General features: G+C 35.5%; 1 protein-coding gene across 3 annotated transcripts; it reads left to right on the forward strand.

Moving 5' to 3' along the window:
- Positions 1-3,199: 3,199 nt before the first annotated feature.
- On the forward strand, positions 3,200-7,614 carry LOC113706150 (uncharacterized). 3 transcript variants are annotated; one of them, XM_072062316.1, is made up of 5 exons: positions 3,200-4,491; positions 4,718-4,861; positions 4,982-6,979; positions 7,072-7,202; positions 7,282-7,524. In XM_072062316.1, the coding sequence occupies exons 1-5, from the start codon at positions 3,555-3,557 to the stop codon at positions 7,303-7,305; spliced, it is 3,234 nt and encodes a 1,077-aa protein (XP_071918417.1). In that variant the 5' UTR covers positions 3,200-3,554; the 3' UTR covers positions 7,306-7,524. The 3 variants fall into 3 exon arrangements, with proteins under 3 accessions (XP_071918417.1, XP_071918415.1, XP_071918416.1); XM_072062315.1 differs by having other exon boundaries at positions 3,202-4,491; positions 7,072-7,614; XM_072062314.1 differs by having other exon boundaries at positions 3,201-4,491; positions 4,718-6,979; positions 7,072-7,614.
- Positions 7,615-16,036: the final 8,422 nt, after the last annotated feature.

Here is a 16,036-nt window from a genome sequence, read left to right on the forward strand (position 1 = left end):
TACTCATATGACATAATTAAATGGGGAGTAAAACATAATTTTTCCTAGAAACTTTGGACTTTGGGAGTAAACTTATTGTTAAAACATTAACCTTAGAATAAGTTCCAAGGCTACAAAGAGATTTAAAAAAATGGTGCATTGTTTTTCAATGTTGAAGGGGTAGGTTGGGAGAGAATTGGGGATTCAACATTTTGTTACCGATGTATTGTATTTGAAACATTTAATGTCCAAGATTTGGTAAATATGCAGTTGTGGCTCACCTTTGAATACCACAAATTGTGAAAATTGTTTTCAAAATCCAATTCAACTGGGTTTAGATCGACTCTCAAACTCTCTCTCCGTGTATTGTTTTTTTCCTCATAAGATTTAGATTCTTTCTCATAACAAGGAAAATAAAAAAAAAGAAAACAATTCACTTGGCTGAATCAACTGAGCCAATTGCGAACCAGAATTAAAAGATTTAGATTCCACCTCATAATATTTTAAGTTAATTTTTTTTTTTATACCTCCTATGCTTCTCACACCCTTTCACCTCTGTTTTAAAACTCGGACCGGATCGGCCGGTCGAACCGGGAACCAGCCAGGTAGCCGGTCCGAGTCTTATTAAAAAACCGGAAATTTAAAGTCCGGTCAAAGCCGGTCAAAAACCGGGTTTGACCGAAAAAAATCGATTTTTTCGGTTCAACAGTAATTTTTTTTTAAAAAAAATTCAAACTTTTTAATATTATGTTTTGACCCCCTAAATTGTTAAAACTTATTGATATATCTCAAATATTTGATACTTTATAAATATTGTCCAAAAATTTGATGTTATTTTTTCAATTAAATTCATAATTTTAATTCTAAACTTGTTAATATTTATTAAATAATATAAATTGCTACTTGATTGTTCTAATTTCTTTGTATTTTCTTGTTAAATATATTTGAAACATCAAATATATATGAATATATCTTTATTAATATCAATATATTATTAGATATTATATATATAATATTTTAATTTTTAAATAATTTTTATTTATGACGTCATCCGATTCGACCCCTATCGACCCCCGATCGAACCCATTGACCCCTGACCCCTGACCTCGATTGAGTCACTATCCGGTCCGGTTCTGAAAACATAGCCTTTCACCCCTAAGTGAAATACAAAGAAAAGTAATAAACTAAAAATTTTTGAAGTTAATTTAATTTGGTCGACTGAGTCAGCTGAGACTATTGTAATTTCCTGGAGCCTGACTAGTGACTACTGTTTACAAAAAAAAGTGTGGCCCTTCGTCTGTTGACTTGCAGTCAACTTTCCACACTTGAAGACTAGATAGTTGACTAAACTACAGAGACTCACTCGATCTTCTTCAAGACTTTTACACACGTTAAAACCCTTTGTGAAGCTTCGATGAAATGATTAAGGCTTACAGTAACATACAAAAGTTGCAAATATTTAACGCCACTAAATGTGATAAAACATACATGGTATACAATTACTTTCTTTATGCATTCTTGAGTTTTGCTTCTATCGAACATATATATGGAGGTGCAACAGTTGTCCTTTAAGAACATAACATTACAAATATGAGATGAATGGTAAATTCCAGATTATTTTTCTGATAAACTTTGGCCATAGGACAAGTTAAGTTAATTCTTGAAAAAAGTACCGCTATAGTAATAGGTTGGGCATATATAATTCTTCAACACGTTGAGGTGGCGTTTGGATAGGAGTTTATTTGAAATAATACGTGGGTTTGTTTGGATAGCAAATTATTCCAAATAATATTTCGCATGCATCATAAACACATTTTTCAACCCACCTTTTTATCTCACATAGATTACATCACAAAAAGTGTAACAATAATTATTCCAAATAATATTTCAAATAATACTCTATCCAAACAAAATTATTGTTTCATTTTTTGTGATGTGATATATGTGAGATAAAAGGGTGATTAGAAATATAAAAAAAGGTGTCTGAAAAATGCATTTATGATGTAAACAAAAAAAAAATATGCAAATTAAATCATTGGACAAATTCTACGAGCAAGTAGTAGATAGACTGCTCGAGATAGTAATTTGATGGCTAATTTGAGCAAATGGGGAAAGGAGTTGATTCCAATTCACATAGTCGTCCTCAACAATCCGAAAGGATTAATTGTGCTTGTAATCAATTGAATTTCATTTATAGAAGTAATTGCTACCATTGGGAGCTCTAATGAGTTAACTACCGCGTTTACTTAAATGTCAACGACCTCATCAGTATGAATGTTAATATAGATTCGCATCATGTTGTATGGTAAGTGATATTGCCACAGTTCAGCTATTAATTTCTAAGTAATTTTTGCAAAAATGATGAGATTACTTCTTTCAAGTTCAAATATAATATTGGTCTTGTTTGGCAGACGAGTTTTTGGCCAAGTTTGCCTACTACAAGTTTTTTAAAAACTTCTTAAAATTTTTAAACTATACACTTCAAAATATTCAAAAAAAAAAAACACACATTTCAAAAATTTTTAAAAAAAACTTCTACTGTAAATTACAGTAAAGTTTTAGACAAACACCCAAAAAACTCACTTGCCAAACCCGGCCATTAATTTGAAATTGGACCAAAACAACTCTTTTTTTTTTTTGGCCCAAAAATTGCTGCCTCATAAAATTGGACCAACCTTGTTTGAAAAGTAATTTTTTTCCAAAAAATTTTTATATTTTCTGTTAACATATTTTTCAATCACATTTTTCAGCACATATATATATATATATATATATATATATATATATATATATATATATATATATATATATCAAATCGCTATAACATATTAGTTTACAAAAACTATAAAAAATAACAATCCAAACGGGTTACGACTTACGAGCCATCTTATGCAAGCTGCCAAACCGAGGTGTACTGTGGCGGACGAGTGGCTGAGATTTTTTTGAGTTCCCTTTGGTGCATTCCAGTGTCAATTCATACCTCATAGTGGAGTTGGATTTAGCCTTTAGGACGTACTCCGGAAATAAAGCAGCCAACTTGAGTCAACCCTCAAGGAAATAAAGCGATGTGGAATTTGATCAGAATTCAATTGAAATGGTTGTTTAATGCAAATTTGGAATAACTTTCAGAAGTAAATGCTAAATATATTCCAAACTGGCGTCTATACTCCTTGTTAGTTTGAATTTGGAAAAAAAAAAAAAAAAAAAAAAAGCATAGATGGAAGTCCATTTTATACTCCAAACTGGCAGCTTTTGAATAAAATGGCCAATCTTTGCATCAACTAACTTCGCATTGACTTGACGATGACAATCTATTTTTCAGGAAATTAGTAACAGAGAATTGAAGTATAAACCACATACTAATGACCGAAATTTACATGATAAAGGTCTAAGTGCCCTGCAATCAAGTGTTCATTTGCTCAAAATCAACCAGCAATCCTTCCACAAACTATCATCATTCCTAACCTTAGAAGCAAAAGTTGGCAAGGTTGAAGAAGCCTCAATTTAGTAGTTTACTAGTTAAGGCAGAGGTCTTGGGAGTTAAGACCCAATTTATTAGCTGTTCCAAATTCGTTATGGAGAGCCTTTTCTACTGCTACCCTCTTGCACTTGTTCTGATGCAATGCTGTTTCATTTTTGTCACTTCCACAGCCATCATGATAAGAACAGATGTTGCAACCGATCGATCTGCTCTTTTAGCCCTCAAAGCCCACATCACTTCAGATCCTCACCAATTCTTGTCAAAGAACTGGTCTTCAAACGCTGCTGCAGCTTCTTCTGTTTGTGACTGGATAGGAGTCGAGTGCGGCTCTCGGCACCTGAGAGTGACTGCTTTGAATATTTCAAGCATGGGACTTGCAGGCACCGTTCCTCCAGAAGTGGGGAACCTCTCTTTTCTTGTTTCTCTTGACATGGGAAGTAACTACTTCCATGGAAATCTGCCCCAGGAGTTGTCACGCTTACGCCGCCTCAAGTTCATCAGTTTAAGCTCCAACAACTTCACTGGGGCCATTCCAATGTGGTTTGGTCACTTTTCAGAACTTCAAGTCTTGGCTTTGTACAACAACGATTTTACTGGCCTAATTCCTTCTTCTATCTCTAACCTGTCAAAACTCGAACATCTGGATTTTGGGCGAAATTCCCTGAGAGGGCAGATTCCTGAACAGATTGGGAACCTGCAGAGCTTGAAGTTTCTGAATCTTGAAAGCAATCAGCTCACTGGTTCCATACCCTTGTCCATCTTCAACATCTCAACCATGGAAAATGTCGGATTCACTTTTAACAACTTATCTGGAACTCTTCCTGTTGATCTTTGCCGCCATCTTCCACATCTCAGAGGGATTCATCTATCTTTCAACCAGATACATGGTCAAATCCCATCAAGTTTATCTCAATGTTCACAACTTGAGATACTGTCACTCACAGGCAACAATTTCAGTGGATCCATACCAAAAGAAATTGGCAACTTGGAGATGCTTGAGGGCTTATACCTCGGAACCAACAATTTACAGGGTACATATTGGTGCTGAACTTGAGCTCTTCTATTAGTTTTATCTTGTACAAACAATGTCAAAACTCCAAGGCATGCGCATGACGGTGTATACATACTTCCAATTTATCATTTTTCACAAACTGTCAGTAGAATATTTCTTTTACATTTCGGTAGTCAGCGTCTTTTTTTTTATCACTTATTTGTGGGCACGCTTTCATATTACAAACAAATCTCTGAAATTGGCAGGGGTCATTCCACGAGAGATTGGCAATCTTAGGAACCTCAAGGAATTTGGCATAGAAAGAAACCAAATCACAGGCTCTATACCCAGAGAAATTGGGAATTTGACCGAGCTTACATTGATTGAATTTGCGCACAACTTCTTAACAGGTACCAGCTTACATTTAATTAGTGATATTTCCAAAATCATGTTCCATGACATCTTAAATCTCTTATTTCCTGGTTCTTTAAGAATTTACACTTGCCACTTTCATTTGCATTATTTGATAGGTGTAATACCAGAAGAGATGTCCAACCTTCACAAACTGGAGGCACTTTATTTAATATTCAATGAGTTAAATGGCTCAATTCCGGTTGGGATCTTCAACCTCTCAACGTTGAGTGTGATTTCATTGGGATTCAATCACCTCACAGGCAATCTTCCTTCGAATATTGGTAACCAATGGCCAAATTTAGAAAAGTTTCATCTTAACGGAAATAACATTGGTGGACTTATCCCAGCTTCTATTGTAAATTGCTCTAAATTAACCATTCTATCCCTTTCATCAAACCGATTTACTGGCTCCATTCCAAACTCAATTGGGAATCTTGAACTCCTGGAATCTCTGTTTCTTTCTGAAAACAATTTGACCAGCGATCCTACATCTTTGGAGCTGGAGTTTCTTACTTCGTTGACAAAGTGCAAGAATTTAAAGACTTTAGAGCTAGCTGAAAATCCACTTAACGGGGTTCTTCCAGCTTCGATTGGAAATCTTTCTACATCCCTACAATATTTCAAAGCAAGAGCTTCTAATATCAAAGGCCCCATTCCAAGAGAAATTGGCAACTTGAGCAGTCTACTCTTGATTTCTCTAGAAGACAATCAGTTAACTGGAGATATTCCAAGAACAGTCCAAGACTTACAAAGCCTTCAGGTGCTGTCTCTCATGAGAAACAAACTAGGGGGCAGTCTAGATAATTTCTGTAAGATGCACAGCTTAGCTGAGTTATATCTTAGCCAAAACCAAATTCCAGGCATTATTCCAGATTGTTTTGGCAATATGACATCTCTCAGGAATCTTTACCTCCGCTCCAACTTATTAACCTCTACTATTCCTAGAAGCTTGTGGAAATTAAGAGATCTCTTAGTGCTTGTCCTGGCCTCAAACTCCTTAATTGGCTCATTGCCTCTCGAGGTTGGAAATTTGAAGGCTGCCATAAATATTGACATGTCAATGAATCAAATCTCTGGGGAGATTCCTTTGACAATGGGAGATTTACAGAACCTCCAAAACCTTTCTTTGGCAGACAACCAATTGCAAGGATCAATTCCTGAATCTTTTGGAAACCTGTTCAGCTTAACATCCCTAGACTTGTCAACTAACGGCCTTTCTGGTTTGATCCCGAAATCATTGGATAAACTTCAATCCTTGAAAGTCCTTAACCTTTCTTCTAACCATTTGACGGGTGAAATTCCCTCTGCTGGTCCTTTCAGAAACTTCACAAGTGAATCCTTCATTTCCAATGATGCTCTGTGTGGTGATCCAAAATTTGATGTTCCACCATGCCAAACCAATCCACAACATGGATCAAAATTGAAAAGGGTGCTTTTAATTACACTTTGCTTACTGGGGATTGCTATTGTGGTCGTCTTAGCTTTGGCCGTTGTATTCATAAGATTCCAGAGGAAGAAAAAGGTTCCAAGTGCAACAGATTTCTTTCCTGGTGTAACAAGGAAAGAAAGAGTTTCTTATTATGAGCTGTTACAAGCAACTAATGGGTATGGTGAGAGCAATTTAATTGGCTCTGGGAGTTTTGGATCAGTTTATAAAGCGACTCTAGGTGATGGTAGGTCAGTGGCTGTAAAAGTATTTAATTTGCAACTAGAAGGTGCAGAGAAGAGTTTTGATGTGGAATGTGATGCACTCTGCAACCTTCGCCATCGAAATCTCGTGAAAGTCATCAGCAGTTGCTCTAAACATGATTTCAAAGCCTTGGTCCTTGAATACATGTGTAATGGGAACCTTGAGAAATGGCTGCACTCTCCTAACCATTTCTTGAATGTCTTCCAAAGATTGGACATTATGATAGATGTGGCAAGTGCTTTACAATATCTGCACCATGAATACTCGACACCTGTGATTCACTGCGACTTGAAACCAAGTAATGTCCTCATTGATGAAGATATGGTCGCCCATGCAAGTGATTTTGGTGTTGCAAAGTTCTTGGGAAAGGAGGAGAGCACTGCATTAACCAAGACCTTAGCAACAATTGGTTATATGGCACCAGGTAATCTTAACAATATGTTTCTATTGAATTTTTTTTTCTTTTTCTTTTTCTTTTATAATGATTTGTTGGATTGATTGCACCATTTCTTGTAGAATATGGATTGGAAGGATTAGTGTCAACAGCATGTGATGTCTACAGCTATGGAATCCTGCTAATGGAAGTCTTTACAGCAAGAAGGCCTAGTGATGAAATGTTTGATGGAAATATAAACTTGAAGAGTTGGGTAAAAGATTCTATGCCTAATGCAACTGTTCAAGTTATAGATGCAAAATTATTGAATCCTAATGAAGAACGATATGCAGAAAAGTTGGAGTGTTTGTCGTTAATCATGAGATTGGCCTTAAATTGTGTTCCTGAATCTCCCAAGGAAAGGCTCAGTATGAAAGCTGTTGTGGATACATTACAGAAGATCAAGCTAAGATATCCTGAGTGTCATGTCATGGATGTAAATAAATAGAGAATGCAATATTCCAAAGCATCTTTCTGTACGGATTAAGAAACTATATAGTAAATAAGTTTCTCAAATCTTTGGGGGAAAAAGCCAACTTGGATTGTTTTCTTTGATCCACAAAACCCTGTTTGTTTGAATCTGTAATTTTACTTTCAATTTACTTCAGTCCAACCCGTTGCCTTAATTTTCATCATTCTTGGTTTAGTCTCTAGCAGGGGTGGGCAAAATTATCCGCTAACCCGAAAACCCGTCATATCTGATCCGATCCGATCTGAAAATTAGGATATCCGATTTTTATTATTTGATCAGGTCAAAAGAGGGTCGGGTAGCCGCTAAAATGCGGGGTAGGTTAGAGTCACATAATTAAAAACTCACGGGTACCCGATCCGCCCCATATATACATATTTTATTTTTATTTTTATACACACATTATAAAATAATAATTTAGAACTAAATATGTAATTTTATTGAACAAATTGCATTACAAATATGAGAAACTATAGTTTATTTACAAGATTCATTTGTAGAGGTCATGATCTTATATTTTATAAAAAAGAGTTTAATTAATTTGCAACATATATATTAAAAATTGTGCTACTTATTTCAAACTTGTATTGATTTTGAATTCTTTAATTTTTTCCCTTTATCTTATATTCTCTTCACATGTTTGTTTCTTGGTGGAAAACCTTTTTTTAGAAAAAAATTTATTAAATCTTAGATGAATGTGTAAAATATAAAATTAAATTGATATAAATCATTTTTTTAATTAAATGATAAATAAGGTGGGGTGGGTACCCGCTGATCCAACCCTATCTCAGCGGGTACCCTATAACCAGGTACCCACTGATATGCGGGGCGGGTAAGGGTCAGAAAATAGCTGACCTGCAAGGTGCGGGTCGAGTCAGCCAAATGGTGAATGGGACGGGTACCCGACCCGCGCCCACCCCTTGTCTCTAGTATATTGTAGTTTTTCTGTCATTAATTTACTTGCTTAATGTGTTACTCCATTGTATCAATGAAACCCCATTTACCTAATGGATGTTTTAATGGATGCACAGTAGGCACCAATTAATTCACACCTAATATATCATTTATATACATGCACACCCATTTATTGGTCCTATAATTAGGCATTTTTATATGTATTTAGCTTAATTTTTAAAAAGAGCTAATACATAATGTCTCCTCGTTACGAGTTTCCATGGACATTTCATTATAAAAATCCTTAATTTATCTTTAAGTTAATTTGTCTAACAGGTGCCCGACGGAAGCACAAATCAAGATACAAATTAGGTGTTCATTATTATGAAAAAGAAAAATTAAACTGGAAACGTAGATAAATTTGTGCGTGTATACTGCATAGAGCCAAGCTTGAAATTTTCGTAATGCATGCTAATCATTGACTATATATCGACTATTAACACTAGTATGCTATCAATTCAGCAAAAAATTGATAATAATAAATTGAACCAAAAAAGTACCAGGACCGCAAAAGTCAAAACTTTCCTGTTCCATGGAAAGGGATTCGAATGGCGTAAAGTTTTTCCCTATAATGTCCGCAAACGACTGCCTAGTTGGTGTAGTTGACATCTTAACTGCGGTTCCCAATTTTGCTTCCTGCTGCCTGATTGGGGCTGACAATGACATTGGATTTTTTCATATCCATCCTCAAAGAAGGATGATTAACAAAAGAAAAAAACTATCCAACAATCGATTTATACCAGGAAAACTGTTCAAAATGTCTCTCATATTATGAAAATAAAATTTTTTATTCTTCATTTTAAAATATTAGCTTTACATTCCTTACAAATTTAAGTTAGCAAAATTTGATCTCAACATAAATTTTCAACAGCTTTTTACTATAAAATCGCCACGTGACCCACATGTAGTCATTTTTAATTACAAAAAGGTAATGTCTCACTTTTTTAGGGTCAAAAATCAATACAGTTTGAATTAGATCCTACTATTTTACAAGAAAAAATGAATATGGATCAATTCATTTGTTTAACTAGAAATTAGATCTAACATTTTTGCCCCTAAAAAAATGAAAATGTCATGTAATGGATTCAGGATAAAAAGTGATCAAAAACCTAAGTTGAGACTAAATTTGATCGACTTGGTATTGTAAGAGACATAAAATTACCATTTTAAAAATGAAAGATGAAACAATTGATTTACAGAATGTAAGAGATGTTTTAAACGATTTTGCTTTTATATTACATTACACAATTAGAAAACTATTTAATTTCTGTAAGATGCTTCTGGGACAATATCTATTAACAGACTTAAACTTTTCTGTCATAATGTTTTGAAGTTCTTTCTTTCTTCTCACTATTTTCTTTTCTTTTCTTTTCTTTTTTGCTAACTGTTATCACCTCATGGCATAATCACTTTTTTTTGTTGGGTGGAAAAGAGTGGTTACCTTATATATCCAAGATCTATTAAGTTCTGCACGATGGGAGGTCAGATCCTCCAATTGTTCTTTACTGCTATGGTCTTTCCACCTTAGAATGGTCCATAATCATAATACTTTTCATGATTAAGATCAATAATGTGCAGTTAAAATGCTAAAATTAACTTAGCTAGGTAAATCATGGGGTATATCCTTAGTCTACGTGATCAGTATAATTACAAGAAAGAACATACAGCTGAAGATGAAGTATTGATGAGGCAAAATGAACGCTTTATGGAGCTGAAAACCATTGATAGACCTGTAAAATGGCATTTTCTGTTTGCTGGCCTACTTAGCTAGCCGATGGAAACTGTCAAATTTTTCATTCTATCTGACTGTTCGACGTTTATCGACAAAAGGATCCTTCCGTCCATGCTCTCGCTCAAGAGGGGGAAAAAATTTGAAATACTCCATATGCTTCAAAACCAGCTAGTATTACATTTCCAGAGTGATCTATGATCAACATGGAGAGAAACTACTGCTCCAATCTTGGACTTGTTTTGCTAATGTACTTCATAATGACTACTAGTATAACTTCCACATCACTTCGGATCCTCACCAGATCTTGTCAAGAAACTGGTCCTCTTCCTCATCCTCCTGCCGGTGACTGGATTGGTGTTGAATGCGGCTCTCAGCTACACAAAAGATATACTGATTTCTCGAACATGGGACTTACCGGCACCATTCCTCCCCATCTGGGAAATCTCAGCTTTCTAGTCTCGCTCGACATTGGAAACAATTATTTCCATGGAAAGCTGCCTCAAGAATTATCAAACTTGCGCCGGTTAAAGTACATGAGCTTAAAGCTTAACAACTTGACCGGGCAGGTCCCAATAGAGCTTGGTCTATTATCAGAACTTCAACACCTGTGTTTGTCAAATAACAGTTTTAGTGACAGCATTCCTCTGTCAATCTCTAACTTGTCAAGGCTGAAATATCTAAGTCTGGAAGCTATTCAGCTCACAGGTTCAATTTCTTTACCTTTTGTTTTGTTCAACATCTCAACCTTGGAAACTATTGGTCTTATTCAAACAACTGATATGGGAGTCTTCCTGAGGATGTATGCCGCTATCTTCCTAGTCTCAAAGAACTTTATCTATCTGGGAATGAATTGGAGGGTGAAGTTCCATCCAATTTTTCTGGGTGCTTGGGACTTCAGTCACTCTCCTTGTCATATAACAAAATTAGTGGGCACATACCAAAAGAAATTGGGCTCTCCTTGTCATATAACAAAATTAGTGGGCACATACCAAAAGAAATTGGGGTTCTGGACAATCTTGAGGAATTATTTCTTGCCAGAGGTACGGAAATTAAAGCAAAGATTCAAGACTCTACTTCGCATTCTTCTATTCAAAAATACCCCTTTCCCAACCATTAATTCTGGCGTAGGTAAAGATATTGCTTCACATGTGATCCTGGTAGTGGTAGATGTATTACTGGTATACACAAGTTTAGATTACTGGTTTCCCAACCATTAATCTAAACTGACAAAATAAACACCAACTTACTCAAAATTCTAATATCCGTGTTACTTTTTATCGTTTATGCACGAGCGAAATATCATATGGAAAACTTGTTTTTTGGTTAAGATAGAGGGCTAATTGATGATTGATTATTTTAACTGATTATATATTCCGATTTTGGATAATCAGTTTTTGTAATGTTATTGTTTGTTTTTTATTCTGATTATAGATTTTTGTAATGACAAAAAAATACTGAAATTTATAATCGCTCAAAGAGAGTAACTTTTACTGATTCAGTTTCTATAATCAAATTTTGTAAAATCTAAAACGGTCGAGAAGAAGGCCATAGTCATTAGACAACAACAGAATTGTATGTGTTGACAACTTCATAGTTATACTAGTTTAATTGTGAAAAGGGGTTGGTAAAAATGATAGTGTCATTTTAGTTTAGGTATATTATAGTACTGAAATGACGAATGATCGAAGAGAAATAAATGGAAACAATGAGGTTAGTTTCAATTTTGGTACCTCTAATTGTTTTTATAAAAAGAAAAAAGAAAAGAAAAGAAGGAGGAGAGAAAAACAATGGCAGCTTGCAGCTTCCTGCCTCGGAGAAGGAAATAGCACATATATTTTGGTCAAATTTGCAGGTATAATCCTACCAGATATCGGTAATATTCATAACCTGAAAGGATTATTCATGGAGAACAATCAAATTATGGGATCTATACCGAGAGAAATTGGGAATTTGACGATGCTTAATGAGATTTACTTGCACAAGAACTTTTTGACAGGCATGGATCTTGAAAAAACTGTTGAAACTTTTCCTTCAATTTTTCTATGAAACAAAAGCTAAATGTTGTACGTTTTGCCGTTTGGTAGGTGTAATACCACAAGAGATCAGCAACCTTCAAGAACTTGGGCGATTTCACTTACCATATAACAACTTAAATGGCTCCATTCCAGCAGAAATCTTCAACATCTCAACATGCATTGAGGGTAATTTCACTAGGATTCAATTTATTCACGGGCAATCTTCCATCGAATTTGGGATCCAAGTTGCCCAATTTAGAGCAAATACAGGTCGATGGAAACTATCTTGGTGGACTAATACCAGCGTCTATTGCAAATTGCTCTAAATTGACTTTACTGTCTCTTGCAGCCAACCAATTTAGTGGCTCCATTCCTAACTCCCTTGCGGATCTTACACTCCTACTATACTTGGTTCTATTCCGGAACAATTTGACTATTGAACCTTCACCTTCTGTGCTGGGCTTCATCTCCTCCCTGCAAAATGCAAATACTTCACATATTTTGCATTGGATGAGAATCCATTCAATGGGGTACTTCCAGCTTCTATTGGCAACCTCTCTGCTTCCCTTCAGAAATTTTATGCTGGAAGTTGTGGAATCAAGGGTACTATAGCCAGTGAAATTGGCAACTTGACCAATTTACTACTACTTGCTCTAGGAAACAATAAATTGACTGGAGTCTTTCCAACAACGGCCAAGAATCTGCAGAACCTGCGAGGATTATCTCTTTCAAGAAACAACATCAGTGGCACTCTAGACCATTTTTGTTTGCAAAGCTTGACTGAATTATATCTATACCATTTTTGTTTGCCACTCTGACTTGTCTTAGGATCCTTGATCTAACAAACAACCTATTAGCCTCTGCTATACCAAGAAGCTTTTACAACCTCAAAGACCTTTTGCACCTAAATGCATCCTCAAATATTTTGATTGGTCCCTTGCCTCAAGAAATTGGAGATCTAAAGGCTGCTATATCCATTGACCTGTCAATGAATCAATCTCAGGGGAAATTGCTAGCACAGTCAGTGACTTGAAAAACTCGCTTAACCATTCTTTAGCACACAACAATTTAGTAGGATCTATTCCAGAATCAATTGGCAAGATGGTCAGCTTGGAATCCATCGACCTGTCACATAACAATCTTTCGGGTACGATCCCAAAGTCACTGGAGGCACTTCAATCCCTCAGATTCTTTAATGTTTCTTATAACCATTTTAAGTGGTGAAATTCCTTTTGAAGGTCCTTTCAAGAACTTCACGAGTAAATCCTTCATTTCCAATGGTGCATTGTGTGGAGCTTCAAAGTTTCACGTTGCGAAATGCCAACATGATACTTCAAACCCTCGGTCAAGAGCAGAGAAGATACTTGTAATTGTGTTTATTTTACTGGGGATTGCTATTGTGATTGCCATGGTTTCAGCATGCCTATTCAGAAGATATCGGAAGAAAGAAGTGGCTTCAGGGGGAACAACCATGGTAGTAGTATCAACACAAGAAAGAGTTTCACACTATGAACTTCTTCAAGCAACTGACGGATACGACAAAAGCAATTTGCTTGGCATTGGGAGTTTTGGATCTGTTTACAAAGGGACTCTAAACGATGGAAGGACAGTTGCTGTAAAAGTATTCAATTTGCAATTGGAAGGAGCACTGAAAAGCTTTGATGTAGAATGTGAAGTATTGCGGAACCTTCGCCATCGAAATCTTGTGAAGGTCATCAGTAGCTGTTCTAACCAAGATTTTAAGGCCTTAGTGCTCGAGTATATGAGCAATGGAAGCCTTGAGAAATGGTTATACTCTGAAAACTACTTCCTAGACATCTTGCAAAGATTAAACGTGATGATAGACGTGGCTAGTGCATTGCAATATCTCCACCAAGAGTATTTGACACCGGTGGTTCACTGTGATTTGAAGTCTAGTGATGTTCTGCTTGATGAAGACATGGTAGCCGCGATTTTGGAATTGCAAAATTGTTGGGAAAGGAAGAAAGCTTTGCATTAACCAAGACTTTTGCTACCATTGGTTATATTGCACCAGGTAAAAATTCCTTGTTCTAGTATTCTTTTGCTTCTTTTTTTTTTTCCCTTTTTAATTTGTTCTATTTCTTTTTTTTTTTTTTTTTGGGTAGAGTATGGATTTGAAGGATTGGTATCCACAGCATGCGATGTCTATAGCTAATGAATTATGTTAATCGAAGTTTTTACAAGAAGAAGGCCGAGTGATGAGACATTTGCAGGACAGTTAAACTTGAAAAGTTGGGTAAACGATTCCATGCCTGACGCAATTCTTGAAGTTATAGACCCCAATTTGTTGAAGACGAAAGATGAACATTTGGAGCAAAAGTTGGAATGTATAGGATCATTGATGAAACTAGCCTCAAATTGTGCTCGCGATTCTCCTAACGAGAGATTAAGCATGAAAGAGGTTCTTGAAGCCCAGAAGAAGATCAAACTCAAGTTTCTTGAGGGTAGTAGAGGTTGATAGATTGTACCTCATGCATATTGTGTAGAAAATTGGCCAAGCGAAATTAAGAACAGAGAAATTTAGAATTTTATACCCATGTATCTGCTTACTTCATTAAAGGACCCGTGACAGTATTCTATGATAAACTTTTCAGAAACCGAAAGAAGTTTAACCTTAACAACAACAGCAGCAAAACTGTTGATTTTTTGGGGCATAAACTAAGAAATAACAGTTTAGTATTGCAAAAAAAAACTTATAAGAAACTTGTATTGAATCTGAAAATAAGATTATGTTATTCATTTATTAACTCACTATTTATAGTGATTACATGAAACAAACTAGCAAAATATCCAACTAACAATTACCCTAAAAATCTCAACAAAATATAACCTTCTTCTACTAGCAAATCTTAGTTAAAATATTTGTTAACAAACCAAGATGATCCTTGATTGACAAATATCCTTATTCTTTCAATAACTAAATTACTTTGATACCAAACATAATCTAGCAAAATATGTAAAAAAAATTGGCATATCTCAACAAAAATCATTTGTCTTCTCATACTAATATTATTTTCCCTCAAAGTACATTAGCAAGATCAAGATTAATAGATTCCGTTACATTAGGAGATAAATATAAACAAATTATAATTTTTTAAAATAAATACTTAAAATATCATTTTATTTCCATCAAAAACACGTTTTCACTATCTTTTTTATTGCACATATATTACGTTATAAAAATTATTACGATAATTATTTCAAATAATACTCTATTCAAATACACTTATCATAAATTAGGACTACTCGTTTAATACATTATTAATGTATACACTGACGGCACGTAGCATACATCGAAACTCGCTCATATACATGCTAATAGTAGTGTATGAAAAATTAATCTTTGCAAATGCGATGGAAAAGTTGACTGAACTAAGCTACCTATTAAGGTCAAATTTTGGACTCCTGATCTTGGGAATGGGCGCACTTAAAGGTGACATTTGGTGGCTTGGCTTGATAGCAGCCGTCATACAGGGGTATATAGATAAGCTCAAATTGTGTTTCCGCCAGGTGCCAAGAATACATAGGGCAGGTGTCGCGCTAAGGAAAAACATAGATTCGATACAGCTCATCAATTTCCCCATCCCATCATTCTTGTTGAACGATTAATCATCTCCCAAGCCCATCAATTACGCCCAATCCCATTTCCTTGTTCAATGATTAGATTCGCAACAGCCCTAAATTTGAGCTGTTGTGGGCCCAATCCAACCAGCTGTCCATCAACCAATAGCCAGCCTGTAGAGATTGCTGCCCGAACAACCTAACTCGCTGCCCGAAACTCTTGCCCGCCCTAATCTCTCTATAAATTCCAGCCCCCATCGCTCTCAAACTCTGCTGCCACCATTCTTTCTAGTCTC

This window comes from Coffea arabica, chromosome 8c, assembly GCF_036785885.1.
Source record: "Coffea arabica cultivar ET-39 chromosome 8c, Coffea Arabica ET-39 HiFi, whole genome shotgun sequence".
NCBI lineage: Eukaryota > Viridiplantae > Streptophyta > Magnoliopsida > Gentianales > Rubiaceae > Coffea > Coffea arabica.

Bases quoted from the DNA above. Each gene is read 5' to 3' on its own strand.
- LOC113706150 (XM_072062314.1), top strand. From the start codon at position 3,555: ATGGAGAGCCTTTTCTACTGCTACCCTCTTGCACTTGTTCTGATGCAA. The intron at 4,492-4,717 runs GTACATATTGGT...TGAAATTGGCAG, and splicing joins CGGAACCAACAATTTACAGG to GGGTCATTCCACGAGAGATT. The intron at 6,980-7,071 runs GTAATCTTAACA...CATTTCTTGTAG, and splicing joins AATTGGTTATATGGCACCAG to AATATGGATTGGAAGGATTA.